At 56.3% G+C, this 25,520-nt stretch overlaps 1 protein-coding gene across 8 annotated transcripts in view; it reads right to left on the bottom strand.

Annotated features, from left to right (window-relative positions):
• Positions 1-12,821: 12,821 nt before the first annotated feature.
• ARAP1 (ArfGAP with RhoGAP domain, ankyrin repeat and PH domain 1) overlaps positions 12,822-25,520 on the bottom strand; it is a 37,017-nt gene continuing 24,318 nt past the window's right edge. For 4 of the 8 annotated variants that reach the window (XM_077174466.1, XM_077174461.1, XM_077174465.1 and 1 more), the window contains 22 exons: positions 24,915-25,089; positions 23,754-23,888; positions 23,397-23,532; positions 22,794-22,896; positions 22,511-22,706; positions 22,163-22,208; positions 21,794-21,957; positions 21,291-21,503; positions 20,217-20,322; positions 19,846-19,993; positions 19,559-19,642; positions 19,337-19,405; positions 19,049-19,166; positions 18,100-18,213; positions 17,520-17,662; positions 16,825-16,857; positions 15,897-15,979; positions 15,379-15,429; positions 14,938-15,001; positions 14,612-14,767; positions 13,647-13,684; positions 12,822-13,466 (listed from right to left, as the gene is read on the bottom strand). In XM_077174466.1, coding sequence (XP_077030581.1) covers positions 13,667-13,684; positions 14,612-14,767; positions 14,938-15,001; positions 15,379-15,429; positions 15,897-15,979; positions 16,825-16,857; positions 17,520-17,662; positions 18,100-18,213; positions 19,049-19,166; positions 19,337-19,405; positions 19,559-19,642; positions 19,846-19,993; positions 20,217-20,322; positions 21,291-21,503; positions 21,794-21,957; positions 22,163-22,208; positions 22,511-22,706; positions 22,794-22,896; positions 23,397-23,532; positions 23,754-23,888; positions 24,915-25,089 — 2,355 coding nt within the window. In that variant the 3' untranslated portion in view covers positions 12,822-13,466; positions 13,647-13,666. Of the gene's footprint in view, positions 13,467-13,646; positions 13,752-14,611; positions 14,768-14,937; positions 15,002-15,378; positions 15,430-15,896; positions 15,980-16,824; positions 16,858-17,519; positions 17,663-18,099; positions 18,214-19,048; positions 19,167-19,336; positions 19,406-19,558; positions 19,643-19,845; positions 19,994-20,216; positions 20,323-21,290; positions 21,504-21,793; positions 21,958-22,162; positions 22,209-22,510; positions 22,707-22,793; positions 22,897-23,396; positions 23,533-23,753; positions 23,889-24,914; positions 25,090-25,520 lie in introns of all 8 variants that reach the window. The other 4 variants (XM_077174463.1, XM_054627671.2, XM_077174462.1 and 1 more) reach the window with 3 other exon arrangements.

The raw sequence follows: 25,520 nt of genomic DNA, 5'->3' as shown, positions 1-25,520 counted from the left end.
GCCGCTCGGCGAAGGGCCCGGAGGGGCCGGAGGGGCCGCACCTGCCGCCCGCCGCCGCCCACCCCGCGCCGCGCCCGGCCTCGCCCGTGCGCCGCGCCGCGCCGGGGAGCGCCCGCCTTTGTCTCGGAGTGCCCGCGGGACCTGCCCTCCCCGCTCTCCCCTCTGGCCCTGCTGGGACCGCCAGCCCCGTCTGCCGTGCGCTGTTACTGCCCCGGTGGCATCGGTAGCAAAAAGCACCACTGGGCAGATCTGTTCCCACCTAACCCTGTCCCAGAGGTACTGAGCAGCACTGGTCCCACAGGTTCCTGTCCCAGGGGCAATGAGCTGCACTAGGCAACACTTGGACCACAGGTGGATTGCTTTCCCGAGGGCACTAAGCAGCACTGAGCAATATATTTCCTCTTTTGCAGGGGATATGGCCTCAAGTTTTTCAGGAGAGGTTTGGATTTGGTATACGGGACAATTTCTTCCCCAATACTGTTGTCAAACACTGCAGGCACCATGCCTATGGGGATTTAAAAGCCATGTAAATGTGATCCTTGACGACATGGTTTAGTGGTGGGCTTGGCAGTGCTGGGAAATGGTTGGATTCAGAGGTCTCAGAGGGCTTTTCCAAATAATGATTCTGTGATTCTATTATATAGGGCAGCACTGGACCACAAACAGGTCCCTGCCAGAGAGTGGACACCCTGCAAACAGTCCCAGCCACATGGGTGGTCCCCAGCTTGAACCTGCTGCTCTCCTGTCCTGGGCCCCGTGGGCTGAGGTCTGGCAGTGTGAGGGGTCAGCAGGGTGGGACAGAGTCAGAGGGGTCAGCAGGGTGGGGCAGTGTCAGAGGGTGCCTGGAGAAGGGTAGAAGTCACTACAGTGCCAGCCCTGCCTGTGCTCCCCAGGCAATGACCCCATGCATGGGAGCTACACTCCCAAGAGGGACCCTGGGAAAGGACACCCATCCTACACTGAATTCAGGTCAGAGTTTTCTGTGAAACCTCACACCTCCTGTCACAAGGGGAGGGAATCAAAAAGGACCAACAGTAACCTGAGCTTTCCAAGATATTTAAGCATTTCAGCTTCCTCCAGTGCAAGCACTAGAGACAAAAAGGGAAGCTCCTAGGGACCAGGTCCTGGACAAAGACTGTGAGGAGGTCATCCAGCTGATGAAGGTCTTGACTCAGGATCATAGAACCACTGAATGGTTTGGGTTGGAATGAATCTGAAGCTCCTCCAGTTCCACTTTGCTGCCATGGGCAGGGACATTTTCCACTAGACCAGGTTTCTGCAAGCCCCATCCAGTCTGGCCTTGAATGCTTCCAGGGATGGGGCAGCCACTGCTTTTCTGGGCAGCCTGTGCCAGGGTCTCACCACCCTCACAGCCAAGAATTTCTTCCCAGTATCCTATCTAACCCTACTGTCTGTCTACAGACTAAAGCCATCCCCATTGTCCTGTCACTTCAGGCCATTGTCCAACATCCCTCTTCAGCTCCCCTGGAGCAATGGAAGGGGCTCCAATGTTTCCCCAGAACCTTCTCTTCTTCAGGCTTAACACTCCCAACTCTCTCAGCCGTAGGAGGGATGCCCACAGCAGATGTGTTCCAGTCCTCAGAGCATCTCCACAGCATCCTCTGGACTCCCTCCATCAGCTTCATGTCCTTCTGATGCTGGGGCCCCAGAGCTGGAAGCAGCACTGCAGGACAGGTCCCACCAGAGCAGAGCAGAAGAATCCCTTCCTTACCTGCTGCCCACACTCCTGGGGCCAGCCCAGGACACAAGGGGTATCTGGGCTGTCAGTGCACATGGCCAGGGCATCCTGAGCTTTTCAACACTCAAGTCTTTCTCCCCAGGGCTGCTCTTGATCCATTCTCCAGCCATTCTGTGTTTGTGCTTGGGAATACTCCAGCCCAGGTGCAAGAACTTGACTTAACCTTGTTGAATTTCATGAGGCTGGCACAGTCTCCCCTCTCCAGCCTGTCCAGGTCCCCCTCAATTCCATCCCTTCCCTCCAGCATGGTGACCACACCACAGAGCTTGGTGTAAACATGCCAGGGGTACCCTGGATCCCACTGCCTGTGCTACTAACAAAGATCCATGTCTTTGCCCTGCTCTTTGCTCTGCCCTTTCCTCACTCTCAGCATCTCTGGGCCACTGGCAGCACGGAACCATGGACCTTTGTTCTCAGCCAGCACAGCCACACAGGTTAATCTAGGAGCATGTCTGGGGTCTGCAGGCTCCACTGCACCCCTCTGCATCCTCTGCGCTCGCTCCCCATGCTGTGTGCTGCACCACAGGCCCAAACCACACTCCCAAACTGGGAACTTGGCTTAGTGTATCAAGATTTTGCACCAAAAAAAGCTATTTAGGTTGCTCTTCACTATCCTTGCAGACCTTCACCTCTCCAGCATCATTTGCCTGTGGGGAGAAGGGAGGAATGTGCTTTAAAGTCGTTGTGGATCCACCAGCTGGGACGTCAGAGCAGCAATAGATATTAAGGGATTAGCACTCAAATCACATCAGTTCCTGTCAAATTCACCAGAATTAATATCCCCATGGCCTACAGATATAGGCAGTGTATCAGTTACACAAGATCCTCTGACTTTGTTATCTGCAAGGGGAAACTGAGGCCCAGACCTGCAATTACTTTCCCAAATTTTCCCCTAAGAGCTGAGAGCAGAGCTGGGACTAATTGGAGATTATTATAAGGACCATCACTTTAATCTAATCCCTGTTTCCACCCTGAGCCTCAGATTTAATGACTTAGGTTTTCATCATATCCTGCACTCCTTTAGGGGGGGAACCTGCTGTGGGGCACCATGGGGTGCCCTGGGGACTGGGAGCCATTCCAGCACTCATCCATCTCCTCCCACCTAGGTGGCCAAGTTGTTCCCAACACTCTGCAGTGGCAGTAGTGGATGCTGGGAGTAGGGTGGCTGCCAAGTATGGGCCATCCCACACCCTGCTAACCCCCACCACCTTGTGATCTACAAGGAGTCCCCTCCTTTCCAGAAAAGCTGGTTCCCATGCTTGTTCATCCCAGCCTCTCTTATTCCCCAAGAGATGTTTTTGTCTTGCAGTGGTCCCCAGGCAGAAGCAGCTGAGAAGATCAGAGCAGATTTGGGTGCAAAGACTACCAGAAGGAACCATCCATGTCCAGATGCCGGGCAAGGACCATCACATCTGCATATTACCATGGAATCATGGAATTTGTGTGGGAAAAGCCATTTGGGACCATCAAGTCCAGCCATTCCCCACCACTGACAAGCCCTCCAGTACACTATGGACCCAAGTGCCACATCCACATGGATCCCCACTGTCCCACATGATCCAAAGCCCTGGGACTCCCTCCACGAGGCCAGTGTGATGCCTAGCTCTCTCCCTTCTCATTCCCCTCTCCAAATGTCATTCCTGGTATTTAAGAGACGTGGTTTTCTCAGCTCCACATCTGTCTGTACTATTTTCTCCTCAAGAGAAAACTCTGCCCCATATCCAAGAAGCTTCTTCAAGTCCTCCTGCAAATGGCAGCACAGTGTGTGAAGTCCCAGGGGTGTCATGGAGGCTAAGAATCAGAAAAACTGTCCTGGAATGTTTTGGTGTGTTTAATTAAAAATGCTCAGTTTGAGGCTGGTTTTTGTTTTGGGGTGTTTTTTTTTGTATTTTTAATAAATCCTGCTAATTCTTGCTTGGAAGCACACAAGGCATTTCTGGGTGGGCATTGCTGTGAGGATATTGCTGGGTGGGCATCACTGGATGTGTCGGAACCCAGGAAATTCCTCTGGCTGCCCTGGAGGACTCGAGCCCCTGCCCAGGGGGCTCAGAGACCGTGGCACAGAGCCCAAGACCCCTGTGCCTTTGATTGAGCCCTTGGAAAAAACAATTACCAACCTTATATGAAGAATTACAAGCCACTACAGTATAAGTAGAATGATAGTGAATTTCTCACGGGGTGAAAAATAGATTTTTGGGGTTTTTCAAATGGGGGTTCAGGGGGCAAGATGGAGGAATCTGGGCATGTCCAGCCTTTCTCCTTCTTCTTCTTGGCCTCCATCTTCTGCTGTGATGTTGGCACTTTTAGATTGGTTTAGAGTAGAAGCTCACTGTCTAACACAGGCGATAGGTATTGGAAAGTAATTGTAAATATCGTACATGTAGTTCTTAGTATAAAAAGATAACACCACCCCAGGGGCAGGCAGAATGCCTCTGTCTGTCTTGCTGGGTTGACCTCAGCATGCCAGGAGAAAGAATTTTATAGATAAGAAACAATAAACAACCTTGAGACTGAGAAATGAAGAGTTCTGACTGCTTCTTTGAGCGCTGGGCTGGGAAAAGAGACTTTGTAATGCATCTCGGGGTCACTGTGACCAGCTAGAGAACCCGAGAGGCTGCTACAGAGCAGGGACATTCCTGGTACAATCTCCTGCACAAAGCTGCTCAAACCAGGGCTTCATTGATCCATCTCACAGGAGTGAGGCCCCAGTGATGGCCAGGGAGATCCTCCCAGAAACCTTCTCCAGGTGCACCTGAGAGGGGCAGCTTAGCCTGACCTCCTGCTGCAAGGAGAGGGTCCTGGGAGACGTGACAACAGTCAGAAGTCCTGACACAATGTCTCCTACAAATATCACCTTATCTCCTACAAATCTCTCTTGTTTCTCCTTGCTGGAGCTGCTGGGGATCCTGCACTGGGCACCAGCATGGGCTGCATGTCTTTATTTACTGCTGGGAAAGCGAAGCGGTGCCAGGGTTCCGTAGGCAGCGTTCCATCTCCGTGGGCTCATGCCGATATTTGTGGCGTGAATGCGAAACGAGCCTTGCTTTGCTTTCTGCTGATACTCCTCAGCAAGATGATTGAATTCTGTGGGCTCTGAATAGGCAGGCTTTGTCCTCGAGCACGTATTGTGCAGGATACCAATTCCAGCGCTAATGGAGATGTATTTGCTGATACAAAGCAATTTGCACCTTGAATACCTTCCCTAGAAATGGGCTCTACATCACACCAGAGCTGTGAGCTCTCTTGCTGTGCATGCAGGGAGATACTTCTCTTCCTCTGAAGACACCCAGTCCAGTTTCCTGGGATGGTCTGAGCCATGGTACACTTTCCTACTTTGAATCATGGAATCACAGAATAACTAAGGTTGGAAAAGCCCTCAAAGACCACCAAGTCCAACAGCTCCCCACCACTGCCAAACCCACCACTAAAATACATCCACAAGTGCCACGTCTACATATCTGTTTAATCCCTCCAGGTACAGAGGCATATCCATGAGAAAGTTCAATTTCAGCAACTTTTGGGGATTTTTTTTTCCCTTTCTGGTTTTTCCACCATTTTCCCTCATAAGCCTGAGTAGTCCTTCAGGGAGAGAAGAAAACAGCAAAACAGAGAAAAGCTTTTCCATTTCCATTGACATTTATCCTGGGAACAGATAAAGAACAGAAAAAAAACCACACAGAGGAACCTGGAGCCTTGTTTTTATTGCAACGTCGGTACAAGATGTTCTCAATAAAAAAACCGAAAAGGAAATAAATTCACAGTGAACCAGAAAATCATTCCCTGTGTCCAGAGGTCCAACAGCTCACCTGTGATTGGGGCAGAACAGAGAGATACACCCTATGTGTATTTTGGGGTGGGGATGGGTGTCCCAGGAGCTGTTTGGGGCCACTACATCCCACCCTGGGGCAATGCTGTCACCAATGCCAGCCCATCCCATGCTGGAGCCATCCAGGTTTGGTGCTACTGGCTAGGAAGGTACTGGAGCTGGGATGGAGCTTCTGAACACCACAGGAAGGAGCTTGGGTAACTCCTTGAGGAGCTCCTTGAGTAGCCTCCTTGAGGAGGCAAGGGCTTTCCTTGGCTTTGGAAATGGGATTTGGAGAGGGAAAGGGAAAGAAGAGGAAAAGGAAGGATGGTGAAGGGAAAAGAAGGGAAGGGAGAAGGAAAAAGGGAAACAGGGGAGGGAGAAGGGAGGAAAAAGCAACAAAGGGGAAAGAAGGTAAAGGGGAGAGGGGGAAGGGAAAAGGAAAGAGGAAGAGGAAAGAGGAAAACGAAGGGAAAAGGGAAGGGGAAGGGAAAAGGGAGAAGGAAGAGATCTGAGTCAGCCACCTTCTCCAGGGCTGTTTGACACCATCATAAGCTGGTCTCAGCAGCCCCCCCAGCCCCTGGGATTGGCAGGGCAGTGGCCAGCCCCTGCAGCCCCATCCAGCACCTGCCAGTGAACATGCCCTCCAGCCTCTGCCAGTGTCCCCTGCCTGTCACAGCTGTCAGCTGGCTGCGGGAGGGGACAGGCACCCGCTGGCTCTGTCACACTCAGGACACCATGCAGGTGACCTTCCCCAGTGCTGAGCCAGGAGAATGAGGTCCTCATGGACACCAAGGGGCACAGGGGGACACTCTGCCCCCACTTTCCAACCTCACTCTTCATTGCACCTCAATTTTTTCCATCTTCTCATAGTATGATGTGTCCCTGAGCCCAAAGTATGGGAAAATATCCCTGCAGTGCCATTCTCCAGGTGGCAGCTTCCCTACCTGGGCTATGCCAGGGGGGACACTCGGCACACAGGCAGTGGGAAACAGGGATTGAAGCAGGGCTGCAGGATCAGACCCTGGGAACTGTCAGGAGTCATAAGGATGCTTCCAGGGTACCACAGACCAGGTACCATCCCTGTAAGTCCTCCCCCATACCAAGGACCCAGACCTGACCCCCTCCACTGATTCCTCACTCCAAAAATGCTCAAGGTTTTGGAGATCCTTATTGCCACCCCTGAGCCCTTCCCAGCAATCCCATTGCTGCCTGTGGAAGCAGGCATGGCATCCAGTCCCAAAGTGGCCCAGAAGTCCCAAATCCCCTCCTCCCCCTTGCCATCACCCAGAGGCAGGGACCTACCCCTGTTAGGAGGAGTCGAGGGGATTTTCCTTTGCACCCAACACTCCCATGCCCCCAGGGTGGGTGGCAGATGAGGTGGGAGACAGGGGACAGGGCAGGAACCAGGCAGCCTTGGTGACACAGGAAGAGCAGGATGGAGCTCCTTGTTCTGGGGAAGAGGTGGCCCAGTGTCCTGGCCTTCCAACAGTGCTGGGGCAGATGAGAAGTTTCCCTGCACCTTCAGCAGGGTTCAGGGTCAATCAGTGTCCCCTTGTCATGGCCCATGGGTGCACCCAGAAGGGGCCCCATGGAGAGAGGCTGCCTTTGGGATGGTCCTTCAGGGTCATGGAAGGGATCCGTGCGAGCAATGGCCATCATGGGAGCTCTCTAGCACATTATCCCTTCAAATCTAGCAGCATCCCCCCCAAGGGATAGCAAAAGCCTCTTCCCAAAGGTTTCCCTACCCCATGTCTCAAACCATGGCTGGTGAGAGGGAAGGGCTCAGCTCCTGCAGGTGCTGACAGCATGTCCTCTGCACTCCCCATCATGCTCCAGGCCCTCTTGGGGTGGGCAGAAGCAGTGATGAGGCTTCCAGAGGTAAAGGGGGAACTCAGTGCTCCTCTGGGGAGCAGAAGTGCCTTGAGGCATCCATCCCCCCCCAGATGGGGGCTCAGCCCTGCTCCCGACCTGCACAGGGGGTTCTGCAAGGACACCCCATTCCCACCGTGCCTCCAATGTCAGCCTCCAGTCCCCTGAGCATCCCACCAGGTGGGAACCAATCCTCGGGGTCTGGCCTCCAGGGCAGCACCTCAGGGCGGGGCTGAGGCCGATGGTGTTGGCTCGGAAGCAGCAGCAGCATCGGGCAGCGCCAAGGCTGGTGCCCGGGGGCACGGCGGGGACACGCTGGGAGGGAGGCACATGGGGCTGGCACGCTGCTGGCCCGGCTCTGGCTGCCAGGTAGCCATGGAAACCTCCCGGCGGGATGCTGCGCCGATAAATAGCCAATTTGAAGTGATTCTCCTCAAAGAGCTTTTTTTCCCCTGTATTTATTTTTTATATATAAAGTCTCAGGGATTTTTTTAGATTTACTCTTGATAATTTTATTGTTTTCCTTTATTTTTTTTCTTTATTTTGTCATTTGTTTTGGTTTGGTTTGGGGTTTTTGGGGTTTTTTTTGGTTTTTTTTTTGTTTTATTTTTTGTTGATTTTTGTTTTGTTTTGGGTTTTTTGGTTTTTTGTTGTTGTTGCTGTTATTTTTTCTTTAATATCTTTTTCCTTTGATTCAATGCCTGGCCTCCACGAACACTCAAGACAATGAGGTTTGCCATCTCCCTTGCCTTCAATAAGCCAAAGCTCATTGCTATTTCAGTGGCAGCTCACGTGGAAGTGGGATGACATCATTCAGGGCCACATGTGCATGGAGCTGCTGCTCACCTGGGTAGGTATTTAGATGGGATAAATACACGTGTGTGCACCTGAGCATGTATGAGTGTGCTTGGAGGCATGGTCACACATGGAATTGCAGATCCAGGCACGCCATGTCACTGAGAGCATACAGCATGCTCATACACACATCTGGAGTCACAGCCCAAAATGGGCTCCTTGGGAATCTCCCAGCAGGTGGAACTTGGGCAAACTGAGGTTTTGGAGTCCTGGTGAACCAGACAGGTGCCATCCACTCATGGATGGGCAGAGCTGTGCCTGCTCCTCTGCAGCTGCACCCATGTCTGATGCACCCGGGTGCAGGGCTGGGTAGGGGATGGATGCCCAGCCTGCAGGACATGTGGCACATCCATGAAACTGCCTGGAGCACTGTGGTCATCAGCCACAGGGCTCCTAAAGATTTATTCCATAGGGATTTCACTGCCTTCACCTGCAGCACCTGCTGGGGTCTTGTCTGTAGCTCAGGGAGCAGCTCTGAGCCTTTGCCTGGGGAAGGATGCCCCAGGGAGGCTCCAGAGATGCTTCAGATCCCTTCTGTGACTCTCCTACAGCCCCCAGGGACACTGAGTCCCCCCACCATCCCTGAAAAGCTCATCCCTGTTTCTCCCCACCCCTAGAAGTCTTGGAGCACCGAGGGGAGCAGGGCTGTCACCCAGGGGACACGCAGCAGCCAGGATGCTGATAACTCAGCAATTATATGTATCTGCTTGTCCCACATTGCACACATCTCCCTGGGGATCCTGGCTCCAGGGGATCCTAGCTGGGCTCTGTGCCCAGCCCTGGGCAGGGATGCATCAGGAATATCTCTGGGCTGACAACCCAGAAGCATTGCTGCTGCGATGTTAATAAAGAGATTGAAAGCTCTGTTATTTTTAAATAAATGCAAATTAACATCTACTTAATGGAGAAAGACAAACCCAGATCCTCATCTGAGCCAGTGCTGTGACAGTGATGGATAAACAGCCATCAGCCAGAGCATCCTTGTTCACATGCCAGACCCACATGCTCTGGGATGCAATGGCACCACTGGCCTCTGCTGGGAAGAAGGCTGGCAGCTGGCTGTGCTCACTGGTCCCACTGGGAGGGTCCCCCTGGCAGGGAAAATCCCAGTCTGGCTCTGATCTCTGCCACCCAACACCATCTTGCTTTAGCCATGTCTCCTTGACCCACCCTGGCCATTCAAAGCCAAGGGCAAACATCCTTTCCTAAACACCTTCCCCATTCTCCCAAGACACCGAGCTCCCAACACCTATCACCTGCAATGTGGCATTGGGTGCCTGGCACTGCCAGCACCCCATTGGAGTTGGGAGAGGCAGATCCCCCATCCCATGGGACCCTCCTAGGCACAACCCAGCTCTGCAGCCTTTCCTCCCCCCCATACCAGCCCAACATTTACCTGGCTATTTAAATTTCCTTCATTTTTCTTATTAAAGTGAGAGGGCAACTGCCAGGGGGGAAGCTGGGAGTGGACAGAGCATGGAGAGGGGAGAGAGCACTGTGAAGGATAAAAAGCTTCAAGCAAGCTGGGCCTTTTCTCTGCCCCTTCACTTTCTGCTTTTAAAACCCTCCCATGGGCTCTTCTCTCCCTTCCCCAACATCCAGAGAGCTTTTCCATCACTGGCCCAGGCTGAAAGTGGAATGGAGCAGGGGGAGGGGAGTTCCTGTGTCAGTCTGGAGAGTGGTAGATTTCCTCAAATCCTTCCCCAGCCTGATCCCATTTTCTGGGTGGGTAAACTGATAGCTGAGGGGTGAGGTGAACCCCCTGGGAGCATCCTGAGTGTGTTGGCAGCCACACGTTCTGACAAAAAAAGCATAGATGGAGAAAAGGCAGGAGGCAAGGAAAAGGGGAAAATTATGGGAAAAAGGCTGGAAAAAGCCAGTGACAGTTTAATGGGGCTGTTGATGAAATAATGACTAGTTTAGAGTCTGCTGGAGTGTGGCTGCTCTGCAATAACCCAGGACCTGATAATCTGCTGAGTTCATTACTGAGGGGGGAGGGGGAGTGCAGGGGTAGGAGCCATTCAGTGGGACACAGAGCTGCTGTGGGTGTGGGATGCAGAGCAGAACCCCTGGGGACAATCTGTACTGCTGCCATGGGGTGATTGTGGCATTATGTCAGGCTGTCCAGCCACCTCCTGGCTCCTCCTCAGGAGATGAGGACAGTGAATGTGGGATGTCCCCAGCACAAGACACAATAGCCAGGAATGGCAGCACTCAGGGCAGGCAGCACCTCAGGAATGGCAGCATTGTCCTTGGTGGCACCGTGACCGTGACTCAAGTCTGGCATTCATCTAATCTACATGTCTGGCACACAAGGTCACTGATGCCACCGCACCAGCAGACCACGGGCAAGGACAGGGACAGTGCCAAGGGCTCCAGCACTCCAGGAACAGGCTGTGGGTCTCAGCCAGGTCCCAGCCTGTGCTCGTGGAGAAGCCAGCAGACACCCTCACACGCCCAACCCCCTCAGTGTCAGTTTATTAAGTTGTTTGTAAATGTCTCTGCAATTAATCACTTGCCGATGTGCGGTGTCACATGGCACTGCCTCCGCAGTACTATGAATAGTGAGAGCTGGAGAGAGGCTTGATCCATGCTGCTCCTGGATGGATCCACCTCTCCACAAGGCAATGCTGCACCAGCTCAGGGCACAGTGTCCTGGCCCCTCCTGTCTTGGCTGGGCTCAAGGACATCAGGGCAGGAGGTCCCCAGTGATCATCACTGCAGCCTGGCTGCCCTCAGATGGGCTCTCAGGAGCTCACTGCCATCTCTTCCCCCAGAAAAGAGTATGAAGGTGAGGGGAACCCCAAACCTCATGCTTATGGGACCCAGGGGTTCCCAGCACCACAATTGCATCCCTCCTGCCCGCTCCCAGTTTCCCTCAAGTGGGCCACCAGCAGCTCCCTATTGATCCCATCCCCAAAAAAATGTGGTTAGAGATGAAGGGAACCCCAAATCTCATGCTCATGGGATCCAGAAGTGCCCCCAGCATCCCCCTGCTGCCCCCACACTCTGCCCCTGGTCTGTTGAGGGGTGCAGGGAGGACAGACCCAGCCTTGGCTGGAAGCTTGGCTGGTTGGGAGCTGCAGAGTCTGTTCAGCTCCTGGAGCAGGGCAAGATAAAGAGGTTGGACATCCTAGTGGTGAAAGACTGGGAAGGAGGGTAAGAGGGACAGTTGTATGGCCAGAGAGACAGGTAGGCTGCTGAAGGAGGGAGTGGATTGAGGGAATGGTGGTGGGGCAGGGGAGAGATAGAGGTGGGGAAAGAGGGAGGGAGAAAGGGATGGATGGATGGATGGATGGATGAGTGAGTGAGTGAGTGAGTGAGTGAGTGAGTGAGTGAGTGAGTGAGTGAATATCTAACAATGTTGAGCACTAATGGTATTTCTTGGCACATCCCTGGGGTTTGGTGCCAGGCATCTGCTCCCAGCCCACAGAGTCCCGGGCACTAGAAGCCCCACGGAGCAACCTGGCACAGCAGAATGGGAGAGAGGTCCTGAGACCAGGGGTGGTGAAGGCTCTCCTGCCCTTCCCAACACCTGGGTCCTCACCCTGCCACAACAACGAGGGGCCTGAGCCCACACTGCTGTAACTGAGTTGTGTGGTGCTGTTTTCAGGGGGACACAGGTGCCCTCCCTGTCTCTCTCTTAGTGGCTCCTGCAGCAGTGCAGGTGACACTGCCAGCCCCGCTGGCACCACCCTGCAGCCTGGCAGCGCCTGCAGGTGATTGACAGCCCTCCTGCTCCCACGCATGACTCACCCACAGCCCCTGTGGTGGCTCAGCGTGAGGAGGGGGCGGCGGGACACCCCCACCCAGGGCTGCCACAGACAACTCAGCAGGGAGTGATGCTCCCAGCCCTGCATTGCACCCAGCCCCCTGCATCCCTCCATCCCTGGGGACCAGCACCCCTGCCTCCCATCAGCCCTGCATCCCCACATCTGTGGGGATTAGTATCCCCACATCCCCGGAAACCAGGGAAAGCAGAGTCCCAGCTACCTTCTGCCACTCAGGCTGAGCTCCAGTGATGTTCCCCACCACGATGGCTGTGAGATGAAGCTCAAAGGGTTTCCATGGCAAATTCCAAGGTCACAAGCACTGGCAGGCAGCAGCAGCACACAGGATCAGCCATGGGCTATGGGGAGGAGTTCCTATGGCTGCCATGACCGCAAGAGACAGCTCCCAGCCTCTGGCTTTGAAATGCCCATTGTGTCTCACACTGCAAGGGCTCAGGCCCTGAAACACACCAGCACACGTGTTTCTTGGCAGCTCCCACCCCCTCCTGGTGATCTACAGTGGCAGTCCAGCACAGACACCAACTCTGGCACTGGCAAGGCTCAGCAGTCACAGCAGAGGATTGTTGGACTGGGGTGCCACTGTTCTGTCCCCAAAAAGGCAGCTCACTGCCTGCCTTCCCCATGGCACCCAATCTCTGGCAACCACCCAGCAGGTGCATCCAGGACTGTCCCTCTGCACTTCCAGCTCTTAGTGTCCCCCCCTGCCCTGTTTGGCTGGCAGAGACCTGAACACTCCCACTTCGTTTCTTAAGACCTTTAATATCATCAAGAGGTGGCAGTGGGACACAGGGGCTGCTCCTGCCACCTCCATCGTGATGGATGGAGGACAGAGACATGGGGCACCCCCTTCCAAGTGCTGGGTGAATACTGAGGCTCTTGTCATCCTGCCCTACCCAGCACAGAGGGGACCCTTCCCCAGGAGCGATGGGAGTAGGATGATGGCAGCGCCTGGGGCCAGGCATGCATCCCATGAGAAAAGCTAGTGCAGCATCCCACAGGAAGGGCAACTCCCACCTGCCTTATCACTTTAGAGGAGAAAGACTTAAAAACAGGGGATGGAAGAGGAAATGTAAATGCCCTCGACTGCAGCTCCCAGCCAGGCTCTGCTTCTCCTCCCAGAGCTGGGAAAAGAAGCGGTGGCCAAAGGCAGCTGGGGCACAGAGTCAGGGGCTGACATCCTGTGGGCTGTCTGGCAATGGCTCCCAAGCCCAGCTCTGCTGGGGTGGGGGTGGCCTCGCTGCCATCTGCCCTCCTGGCTGCCTGTGGTCCCCACAGTGGAAGGTGAGAAGGCCCAGTGGAGGCTCTGGAGGCAACAGGACCCTGGCAGGTGCCGGAGTACGGGGCTGGCACGAGACCCCGAGGGTGGCCCCACTTGGAGATGAACCTGTGGCACAAGTGGAGAGCAAAGTGTTAGCAAAGGGGACAGAGCAGGCACTTCCAACCCCTTTTCACCTTTGGGGACACATGCCATGTCCCCAAGCCAGGATGGCAATAGGACAGACAGAGCCATTGGCTCCCACTGTCATCAGATCAGGACAGGGCAGGCAGGCAGAGGGAAACTCACTGGCATGTCAGTTTTCCAGCTCAGACGTTCCGCAGAAGCTGGGGACAAAGGGCAGACAGATCACCTTTCATCCTCAGCCTCCTCCTCCTCCGTGTCTGCGCATCACTGGCAGCATGGCACCCAGGGGACACAGGGAAAATGCCCAGCAAGAGAAACCATGGTCGCCCCACTGCAGTCCCAGAACCTCTTCCCATGCTGGCCTCGTGGCGTGGGACACTCACCCACTGTCCCCTGGGAACCCTGGTGTGCTGGTCCCCTGTACCAGACCACCCCACCACAAGCACACTGTGAAGCATAGCCCACAGCAAAGCCCCTGGAGCCTTCCCCACTGCCCTCTGTTATAAACCTGAGCCTGTGCAGGAGTTCCAGGGCAGCAAAGATGCTGCCCTCTGCCCTTGGGGCATCCCTGAGCACTCATTGGGTGATGCCCAACTGATGCTGGTGGGGGATTTCCCTGGCATCCCAACCAGCCCTGTCCCCTGGTTTATAACAGCAACGAGGGCCCAAGCCATTGGCTTGGAGGCAGTGGGATCATTTCTGTCCCACCACCAGCCTCGTGGCTGGGCAAGAGTCCAGCACCAGCACCCGCATGGTTAAGGAACACTCGATGGGTGACAGCCCCCAGGCAGGACAGCTGTTGCAGACAGACAAGACAGCAGGATGGGGAGGTGATCTGTGACCAGGACAGAAAACCCAACCCTGTTAGAGGAAAAATCAGGAGCATGGCCACATCCCTTCTTTTTGCATCACATGATTTGGGACCCCCAGGACTCCACCAGTTCCCAAAAGATCAGCTTGCCCCCCAGCTCCATCACTGGAGATGATGCAGTACATAAGGAATGGGAGCAGGAGTGGGAGCCAGGACATTCCCCACCCAGGTTTGGAGACCAGGACCCGCCCATCATGTGATGCAGGGCGGATGCAGCCCTGCATGGAGGAGCATCCAGTGCCCCCAGATCACTCACAGTTAGGGGGTCAGTAGCAAAAGCAGCCACACTGTTCCTCATCTCGCTCTCATTGCCCCGCAGCGGGATGAGGGAGATGTTACCCAACCTGGCATCCTGCTGCGGCCGCGCCACCCGCGCCCTGGGACGCTCCGAGGGCCACAGGGCACCCCCGTTCTGCAGGCAGAGGGGACAGTCAGCGACAACAGACACTCACCCACCCCAGGAGCTCTCTTCTGCCCTGGGGTGCTGGTGTTTAGGGATGCTTGGATACCCCAAAGGGTTTCTGCTGTCCCCCATGGGGTGCCCCGCTTTTACAGGGAGGGATCATCCAGCCCACTCCCTACCTGCACCTGAAGGAAGGTGGCAAACCACTCCCGCAGGTCAGCCTGGGTGTCACAGCACAGGTACCTGTGGAAACAGTGTCAGCAGCCAGAGGCAAGTAGGATGTCCCCTCTGCCCACGCCAGGGTCACCTGCCTGCCCCAGAAACTTCAGCTGCTGCTCTGCATGAGACCCCAAGGGATTGAAGGGGACAGCTGCAAGGGTTCCTCAGGGGGAACCTGTACGGGGCCAGGAGTGCTCAGCCAGGCTGTCTCCACACATCTAATGTCCCTGCCAAGGTCAGGAGGGTGCCACTGCATGATCTTCAAGATCATTTCCCACCCAAATCGTTTCATGATTTCTGTGATTCCCCATCTCCCCCTGCCATGGCAAAGCCTCTAGAGAGCTGCCATGTGTCTGTCTGTCCCAGGGAGAACTTTAGTATCCCATGTCACCTTCCCTCACCATTGCTGCTTCTCGTGCTTCTCGTTTTCATAGAATACTGTAAAACCCCAGCTGGAAGAGAGGAGTGATAACATGAATCCCAACAGCCCACGCAGCTGTCCTCTGCTGGCCAAGTACCCCAGCAAACCCCTCTCATCCCTTCCATCCCCATCTCTGCAAACCCCCCACTGTCCCTGCAACTGCCCACTCCAGCCCCACAAACCCTCCCCCAGTTCTGCAAATCCCCTCAGCCGCACAAACACACCCCGGGACAGTGCCAGGAAGAGGGCTCGGGAGAAAGACAGGGCAGGGACAGGGTTGGGGACAGTGCCGGGGACAGTGCCGGGGACAGCACAGTCCTTGCTGGTTGGACCGGGCTGCAGAAGTGAGCTACAGGGCTGCTCTGACACCTGGTGGCAGAAGGCCTGGCCAGCAGGGGATGGGTCCAGCAGTCAAAACTGTCCCTGTCCTTTTCCCTGTCCCCATCTCCACTGCTATCCTCATCCTTCGGCACCACAGGCCAGCCCTTTGCTGCTCACCACGTCGGGGGTCGAAGCTTCTTTTTAACGCCCAGGTAGACCTTCAGGTTTCGGACAGGCCACTCCTTCTCTGGCTTGTGACTCTGGGGGAACAGGGCACCAGCACAGTGTTGGTGGCTGCCAGACCTATCCCCACCCACCACAGTCCCCACCGGTGCTGGGATAGGGTCCACCCCCAGCAGGGAGGAAAAGCTGCAGTGATGCAGTGACAGGGAGGAGGGTGAAGCCCAGCATGGAGCAGAGCATGTGTCTGCCACCCATGGCAAGGGCCACAGGTAGCAGGAAAGGGACACAGGTGGCCTGTCCCCTCCAGCCAGTGCCAGTTGCCTTCTGAGCTGGAACCAGCACTTGCATATTGTGACAGGGTGTCAATGAGAGTCTGGCAATAGACACTTCCCATGGGATCCCACCTCATACCCCTCCTCAGCATCATGGCCACAGACATGGCAGTGGGGGATCTGGACCCACTCTGCCCAGAGCACATTCCTAAGTGTCCCACTGCCATCATGGCACAGCATGAGGACCCTTCCAGTGCTGGCTGTGCCTTGTCATGACCCAGAAGCAGGTACCACACTGGGCACCCTCCATCCATGTTCACATGCAAGCAGTGTTGACTTACAAGAGCCCGATCCAATGCCTGCGGGATGGGGAAGCAGCTCAGCCCATCCCTGTCCTCTCTGGTCCCTTCCCCAGACCCAGCTCTGGCTGCCTGGAGTGAAGGACAGCGGGACCCACAAGCCAGAAGGGCCCAATGGGGAGAGCTGGTAGCACCAGGGACAGTTCCAGTGATTGACACATGTGTGCTGCAGGATTGGATTTGGGACTGACCCTGGACTGGATCTGAGGTCAACCCTGGGCAGACTTGTAAGGGCAGAGGGCATGGGAGCCCCTGCACCCAGCTGAGCCCCCTGTTCCCCTCCCTACTCACGCTCTCCAAGGGGGGGCTCCGCTGCCTCAGGCTCTGTTCAACAGAGGAGAAGGGTTAACAGAGGTGGGGGACCCCTCCCTGCAGCCCCCCTGTGCCCACGGGAGGGCATAGGAATGGAGTGGTAATGGAGTGGTAATGGAGTGTCACATCAGGGCAACCAGGAACTGGGGGCACAGAGGGGCTGTCACTGCACAGCCAGTATGCCAGCATGTCCCCCCTCAGCCCTGGCATTGACCAGGAGCTCCGGGATCTGCTCCAGGTCTGGGTGGCAGCACTTCAGGGGCCAGCTCTGGCACTGCCCACACTGCCCTCGGCTGCCTGAGCTGCCTGTGCCATGGCAACCCCATTGCAGCCTGCACTGCCTGAACAATGTCAGCCCACATGAGTCCCCTGTCCTCAGGGAATCCCCACAAAGTCACAGTGCAGCAGGACAGGGCAGGGCAGGGTGGGGAAGGGAAAGGCAAGGGAAGGAGAAGGGGAAAGAGAAGAGGAAGAAGGGGAAAGAGAAGAGGAAGAAGGGGAAGGAGAAGAGGAAGAAGGGGAAGGGGGAAGGAGAAGAGGAAGAAGGAGAAGGGGAAAGGGAAGGGGAAGAGGAAGGAGGAGGAGGAGGAGAAGGAGGAGAAGGAGGAGAAGGAGGAGAAGGAGGAGAAGGAGGAGAAGGAGGAGAAGGAGGAGAAGGAGGAGGCAGGGCTCACCCGCACTTCTTTGTAGAGGCGCAGCCAGGAGTGGTTGAGGATGAAGTAGCGATCATGGAAGCCAGTGCTCAGCCCAAGCCCCAGCAGGTTCCTCTCCTCCCGGAATTTCATCATGCCATGCTTGCAGTCACCCACTCTGCTGGCTGGAGGCACATGCCTGAGCGGCTCCAGCCCCCCAGGGGGGACAGGGCCCCCAAGGAGGGCACAGCCAGACCCTCGCCCCCTGTAACCGCAGCCCTCCAGCTGCTGTAGAGTCCTGGCATTGCCCCTCAACTCCTGGGCCAGGCAGGGCAGGCAGGACCAGCTTCCCTACTCCTCTGGGCACAGCATTTGGCCATGACACCGTATCAGGGCACTCCAAGTCACATGCTAACTGAGCTGGTGCCTACTTGGATCTCATACCATCCTCTTCCCCATTCCCAATCCCTTCTCCATCCTCTCCCCTCCACTCTGCATCCCCATCAGTGTTCAATCCTCATCCCATCCCATCCCATCCCATCCCATCCCATCCCATCCCATCCCATCCCATCCCATCCCATCCACTTCCTTCTCTCCCTGCCCAGACCATGGCTCCTCTCACCAAGGTAGATGAGCATGTTCTCCATGGACATCTGCTTCTTCACCACCAGGTAACTCTCTGTGCCCAGGCAGTGCAGGATAGGCAGAACTTTCTCCGAGTAATGCAAGGGCCGCTCTGTAAGTCAGGGGACAGTCAGGTCTCAGGAAGTGCACCCAGGGCCAGCTCCCATCCAGAGAGTGTCCCACTTGTGTCCTGAGGATCTGACATGGCCTTGCCACTAAACTATGTCCCCAAGTGCCACACTCACAGGTCTTGTCAATTTCTCCAGGGACATTCCACCTCTGCCCTGGGCAGCCTGTGCCAGGGCTGGACAACTCTTTAGTTGAAGGAATTTTCTCAAATATCCAGCCTAAACTCCCCTGGCATAACTTGAGGCCATTTCCTCTTGTCACTTGTTACCTAGAAAAGACTGACCCCCACCCACTGGCAGCAGGAGCTCAAGGCACCAGCAGACAGGACCAGGCTCTCATCCTGTTTCTGTTGATCTCTCCCTTGCTGCTGTCTATGGCCAGCATAAGGCTGCTCACTTTGGTGGCCAGAGAAGCTGGACACCTCCCCCCATCAAAGCATCAAAGGCACTTGAACTCCTAAGGATCCTGACAGATGCCCTGGCCTAAACTTCAGCCCATCTGCAGTTCTCAGCCATGTGCAAGCTGGATGAGGTAAGCAACTGTCCTCCCCTGAGCACCTGGAGCCCATCCCAGATTGCTCCATGGTGCAATCACAAGGGGAGATTTTTCATACCCATCCCTATATCCATTCCCATCTCCATCTGCATCTCTATCTCCATACCCATCCTTACTCCATTTGCACCACCATGTCCATCATCTTTTCCATCCTCATCCCCACTTGATCCCCATCTGCATCCCCATCTCCACCTCTAACATCATCCCCACCTCCATCTCCATCTCTCTACTCCTCATCACCACCCTCATGCCCCTGCACCAACCTGCCTCTTCCCTCTCATTCACTTCGAAGCAGCTCCAGTAGTCCTTCTCCTTCATGACAATTTTCCGCCGGTCCAGGATCTCAAAGGTGAGCTCCTCAGCCGTCATCGTGGCTGGGATCTGAGAGGGAGGGAGCAAGTCTCCATCAGTCAGTGCCCAGGGCCCTTCCATCCCCACACCATAGACATCCAGCTCAGCATGAGTCCCCGTGCCACCACAGAGGCTTGGGCATACAACAAGGGGACCCCTGTCCCCTCTTCACCCTCTGCACCCTCTGCCCCACCACTCACCTTGACATGCTGCTCTGTCTCTGTCTTCTTCTCCTCCAGGTAGACAGTACAGATGAAGTCCCCAGCTTGCTGGAGGACAACAGTAAAGAGTTTCAACCTGCAGCTTCCCATGCGTGAGTGAAATCCCCCCCACCAGTGTGGACATCCGTTGCCCAGGGCATGTCCATGCTACAGTAGACACTGAGGGCCTCAGGAGAAGACGTCCCCATGTCCAGGACCCACCTGTGTTCCACTGGATGATGCCTCCCGCATCTTCATGATGGCTGTGATTTCATCCTGCTGCTTCTTCATCTCTTGGTCATTGACCTGCCAGGGAAGAGAAGCCATCAGGGCTGACCAGACCATTCTGGCTACAGGCTTCTGCTTTCCAAGGTTTGAAAAGACATGTTCCTCTCTCCCCTTGTCTCCAAAGCAAGATGTCTACAGACAGAGCAGACCTGACTTCCTTTTCCTTCCACCTCTCCATTCCCTGTGAATGCCCACACACTGGGACCCAGGGGTGAACCTACGTTAAAGATCTCCACGTAGTGACTGATGAGGTCCTCCACCACACGTCCTGCCTTGTAGTCCTTCCCGTCCGTCTGGAAGAGTGTGGGCCCAAAGACAATGGCCAGGTTGTGTGTGTTCATCTGGTTCTCCCCAGAGAAGCACTGGACCCTGTGAGAAACTCTGTCAAGATTCCTGTCCCAGAGCCCTCCCCAGACCCCTATCTTCAACCCCCCTGCAGGACACGATGCTTGGCATCAGGCACAGCTTGGCCCCAAACTCCTCTCCTTTCCTTGCTGGGGACATGAGCGAAAGGACAAGGGCTCTCCCACACCCCAGAGCCACCAAGGACCCCACAGTGGAGAGGCTGATGCCCAGGGGGTCGATGCCATACCGGAAGAGGTGATTGATGAGCGCCTTCAGCGTGGCCCGGTTCACTGGAGGGAGGGCAGCCAAGAGCTGCCGGTACTCGCCAACCTTTGCCTCCTCATCCTCCAGCGCTGCCAGAGAGAGAGAATGAACATGGAGGAGCACAAAGTGCAGATTAGGGCTCAGGGCCCCACCATCCCCCCTCTACACACTTCACTTCCCCTCTCCTGTCCCAACATGGGGATGAAGCATCCCAAATCCATGAGGCCAGAGAACATCCCAGGTCTGCAGAGCCAGATCATGCCAGAGCTGAAGCATCCCAGAATTATGGGACCAGAGTAACCCAGCATCATGGGGCTGGAGCACCTCAGCATCATGGAGCCAAGGCACTCCAGTTCCACGTGGCCAGACTGTCCCAGCTCCATGGGGCTGGAGCACCCTAGCTGAATGGGGAAGGAGCATCTCAGCTCCATGGAGCTGGAACCTGCCAGTTCCAAGGTGCCAGAGCATCCTAGGCCTGGAGAATCCCAGGTCCATGGGGTGATAGCACACCTGCTTTATGGGGCTGAATCGTCCCAGACCTGTGAGGCCAGGGCACCCCGGCTCCATGCAACTACAGCATCCCAGCTCTGCAGGGCTAGATGATCCCAGATTCAGGGGAACAGAGCATCCCAGCATAATGGGACTGGAGCATTCCAGCACCATGGGGCCAGAGAATCCCAGCTCCACAGAGCTGGAGCATCACAAGGCTGGAGCATCCCGGCTCTCTGAAGCCAGAGCATCCCAGCTCCATGGCACCACAGCTTGTGTCCGTTTTTCTGCTGGGTGCATCTATCCCAAGTGTCCAGTGAGCAGATCCAGAAGGGAAGAGGGATCTGGCTGTCTCCCCTGGCTCAGCCCCACCTTTGCCAGAGCATGAGTCTGTACAGGGGCAGCATGAATACACTCCACTCTCCACCCACCACTTGAGACCCCAGCACAGGCGAACACGTGGAGCCCAGACATACTTCTCCAACCCATGAAGGGGACAAATTGGCTGCACAGAACTCGGTGGCCCACACCCCTCCTCTGCCACCCCCAAGCAGCTCCCAGGGCTCACCTGTTGCCCACAGCCAGTTTGGGGCCCACCGCCGAGTGAAGAGCCCATCCCCAAGGTCACGGAAGAAGCGTTTGAGGGTGTTGGCAACATCATCCACGTGGTGCTCGCCCTCCTTCAGGCGGACGCAGCGCGCATCCCGCTGCAGCACCTCTAGGAGGCTGGTGGTCTTGGAGTTCTGCCCGCTCTTGCGGTAGATTCCCTCAGATGTCAGCCCTGTGATGGAACCAGTGGGAATGAGACCCCCTCTGCAGGAGACAGACCCCACTCCCGGCCCACCATCAAACACTGCCGGGTGCCACAGAGTATCCCATCCTGCAGGTGCTCCAGTGACTGGAGACAAAGCCCTGCTAGAGATGGAGCCCTCCCACAGAGCTGGATGTTCAGGGAGGGAGGGAATCATGCATCACAAGTATGTAGGGTTCTCAGCCTGCCACACCACACCAGTGGGGTGACCTGAATGCCACACTCTGGTCCCTGCCAGCATGCCAGGCCTTGATCCATACCACACTGAGTGATGTAGTCGATGCAGCGGTCCACCAGCAGTGGGACGTCCGACTCCGTCAGCTGCTGCTCCGACAAGGTGTCTCCCGAGCTGCTCGCAGCCTTCTGGATGGCATGGACCCAGCCCAGGAAATCTAGCTTCCGCTCCCCTTGGATGTACAGTGTCCTGCCAGCATGCCTAGGCTCAGCAGGGGGCTCCCCCCACACCCCACTGCACATCTGCAACCCCCAGGAAGGCTGGCCCTGGGGGCCTGCAGGTGAGCACAACTCAGTTTTGGGGGTCCATAGCCATGGCAGGGAGGGTAAAGACACTCCAGAACAAGGAGGGGTATTTGGCTGGGGGGAGGGGGGCTTTTCCCCCACCTTCTTACCTCCGCCTCTCCACCAGCACCAGAACCTCATGGTCCCCCTGGATGGCTGGAAAGGAAGGCAGGGAGCCCATCACCTACGGGAACATGGGGTGCCACAGCTCCCCTAGACCCACAGTCCGGCTCCAGTCCAAATGGGACAAGCAGAGATGGGGAAGAGGATGGAGAGGGGGAAGAGGACGGAGAGGAAAAAGAGCAGCTGCATTCCCTCTCTTTCAAGGGACTCTGAGCTCCACAGGAGCAATATCCACCAGCCTCCCACCAAAAGCTAGGAGTACCCTAGAGCAGGATTTGGGGGACACGCCCTGCCCCCAGCCAGGGGGGTCCTGCCAGCAGGGCTGGGGTACTCACAGAGCTCCTGCAGCTTGCGCAGCTGGAGAGGCTCCTGCCGACGGCCATCCTCAGAGCAGACGTGGAGAGTGGAGCCAACCAGGGCAAACCAGCCCTCCTGGGCACGCTCCAGGGTGAGACCCCCTTTGTAATGCAGACGGCCAAGCCGCTCAAAGTCAAGTGCCAGCAGCTCCTCGGCACAGGGATGGACAAAGGACTGAGCCAGAGAGGAGAGGAATCCATCAGCACCACTGTGTCCAGTTGCCACCAGCACCCAGGGCCACCCCAGGCCCCTGCATCCCACCTTGGCAATAGACTTGAGCCATTCTCGAGCAGAGGCAGGGCTCTCCAGCCCAAAGAGGTAGAGTCGATCTGCCTCGGTGTACACCTCAAATGTGCTCTCGATCCTTCAGGAGAGAGGAAAAGCAGAGCCTGGGTACCCACAGGCGTGGGATAGAGCTGGGTGGGCGATAGGGGTGTTCCAGGGGTGGGAGCATCCTGCTGCATGGCTGCTGATGGCTCTGACAATGGCTGATCTAACGTGGGATCCCCCCACTATGGCCTGGGCAGTCCAGCATCTCTGTGCTGCCAGACACATTCCAACAGGAGACATAGGGATTGCACAAGGGCCACAAAATGGTTACAAAGGAGTTGGACTGGGGTTCGAAAGGGATTACAAAGCAGCTGCAAAGAGGCTGCAAAGGTGTTACAAAAGTATTGGAAAGATGCTCCAAAGGGGCTGCAAACTATTTACACAGAATCCTTGCAAAGCCATCGGTTCAGGGGCCACTGGTGGGGTTGGGGACTGCAGTCCCCTGGTGACACCCCTCATGGGGGCCACTGCAGCTGTGCCAGGCCATGCAGGAACAGAGGGGCTGTTGGGGTGCTCCAGGGAGTGCAGCCTTACCCATGGGCATGGAGTGGGTTGTTCACCAGGCAGACAATTTCCTCCACCCTGATCTCGCCATTGGGCACAGTGTTACGGTCGTTCTCGTAGTAGCTGAGCACGCCATCCTGCAGCGTGCACCACCGCCTGCTGAACTCTGCACAGCACAGGAGAGCCCTGAGCAGCCTCTCTGAGCTCTGGCCCACCCCATGGCACCCACCAAACCAGCCTGAGCACCGCTGGGGGCCCATCTGATGTGACCACCAATCAAACCAGGCTACCAAGTAGTGCTGCACCTCCCCACCACCTTTTCAATGCCTGAGAGAACAGGGGAGGGTGCAACCTCCCAGCTCCCTTTTCCCTGCCTCACACATGTACCTTCTAGGCCCTTGCGCTCACTGATGGGCTTGACCATGGAGGGGGTCTTGTAGAAGAATCCATTGTGGGTGATGGAGGGCAGGTGTACAGAGTAGGGCTTCTCCTCACTGCACACCATCTCCAGGCGTGGTGGCTCTGCAAGCAGCGAGATCAGTCTGTTGTGGGGAGCTGCCCTCCTCCCCCAGCCCCACAAGGCAGCTGGGTTTGCCCCATCTCAGCACAAGGAGAATCTCACAGGCTGCACCCCGAGCTCCCACCACAGCACAGCTGGGGTGCAAGGAACAGCGCTGGTATCCAAATCCAGGGCTGCCTGGAGTCATTCCACATCCTGAGTCCTCCCCAAAGCCGCTCCCTAAGCATTGAGCTGGGACTGGATGGGAACAATGTGAGCCCAAGCTCTGGATTTCTCTGGCTCTGGGGTGGCCTGGGAGGCCTCACAGCTCTCCCAGACACCTTTAGTGCTGACGCATCAGGAAGAGCTGGGCCAGCCCCAGACCTGGGTAAATTCCAACTTCCGCAGGAACGCAGGACAGACTTGGCTGCCGACATGAGGAGGGAGGTGACAGCTCTGGCAGGTGCTGGCCAGCCCCCCACACCTCTGCTCCACCTACCCAAGTGTTCCTGCCCACTTGCCCAACACCTGTATTAGGGTGCAGATCCATGGGAGCTGACAGCCCTCCTGGAGTCAAGTTCAGGGGCCGGGGTGCACAGCCAGCAGAATGGGACTGGTCATTAGGGGGTCAGCCCTCCTGCCCTAGGCACATGTTGGAGGGGGGGCTGCCCATCTGACAGAGGAATGTCCCTTGCCTGGAATGCCCACAGAATGCCAGGATGGTGTGGGAATACTCTCTCCTAGCCCTTCTGGTACCTGGAACGCCAGCCTGCCATCACCAGCTGGGCTCCAGACCCGTGTTCCCAGCTGGGATTGAGTCCCCAGGGTGCAGGGGTTCCCCAAAGCCTCTCTTCCCTCTCACAGGGTACACAGACCCTCGACAGTGCCAGCAGATGGAGAGCGTCCCGCCAGGAAGCTGCTGGGCAGGACACAGAGCTGGGACCAGCTCAAAGCACAGCTGTGTCCCCAAGAACAGCCCAGCAGCAACTCTAGGAATGTTGTCAGTGGGTGTGAGCTCATGGTGGAGCTTCAAGGGGGTCAGCCCTTACCTGAGGTTTTGTTGTGCAGCAGGAACTCCATCTGCAGCCGCTGCCCACTCCTCTCAGCCAGGGCCAGGGGCGTTGGGCACTGGGGGTCCCCGGTGTCACAGGTCACCGATGCCCCACAGAAGAGCAGAGCCTGCGTCTCTGCCAGGTCACTGGTGGTGACGGCCGCACACAGAGCCTGCAGCAGAGACAGGAGGCCCGTGGTGAAGCTGATGGCTCCCACCGAGGAGGAGGAAGAGGAGGAGGAGGAGGAGGAGACCCCCGGCAAAAGGAGCCGGGAGAGTTCAGTGAGCTGCCGGACCCCCGGCCGCCTCCCGGCCGCCTCCCAGCCGCCTGGTCAGAACAAAGGAGGCTCAAACTGGGAGAAAAAGTTTGGAGCCGGCAGCGAATCCCTCCCTTAAGGAGCCGGGGTGAAGTCATACGGCAGCGGGGCGGGCCGGCCAAGGCAGAGTAGGAAAACAAACAAGCCCACATGCGAATTCCCTCGGCTGACTGGGCCCCCCATGTACCCCCACCGCTTGTAAAAACACTGCAGAAGCCATGGCAGGGGCAAAGCCATGGCAGAGCAGGAGGCGAAGGTCAGCAGCCAGACTGCCAGGATGGCATTCC

Source organism: Agelaius phoeniceus, chromosome 2 (genome assembly GCF_051311805.1).
Source record: "Agelaius phoeniceus isolate bAgePho1 chromosome 2, bAgePho1.hap1, whole genome shotgun sequence".
Classification (NCBI taxonomy): domain Eukaryota; kingdom Metazoa; phylum Chordata; class Aves; order Passeriformes; family Icteridae; genus Agelaius; species Agelaius phoeniceus.
Note: the sequence above shows the minus strand (reverse complement) of the source record. Positions and strands in the feature narration are given on the sequence as shown.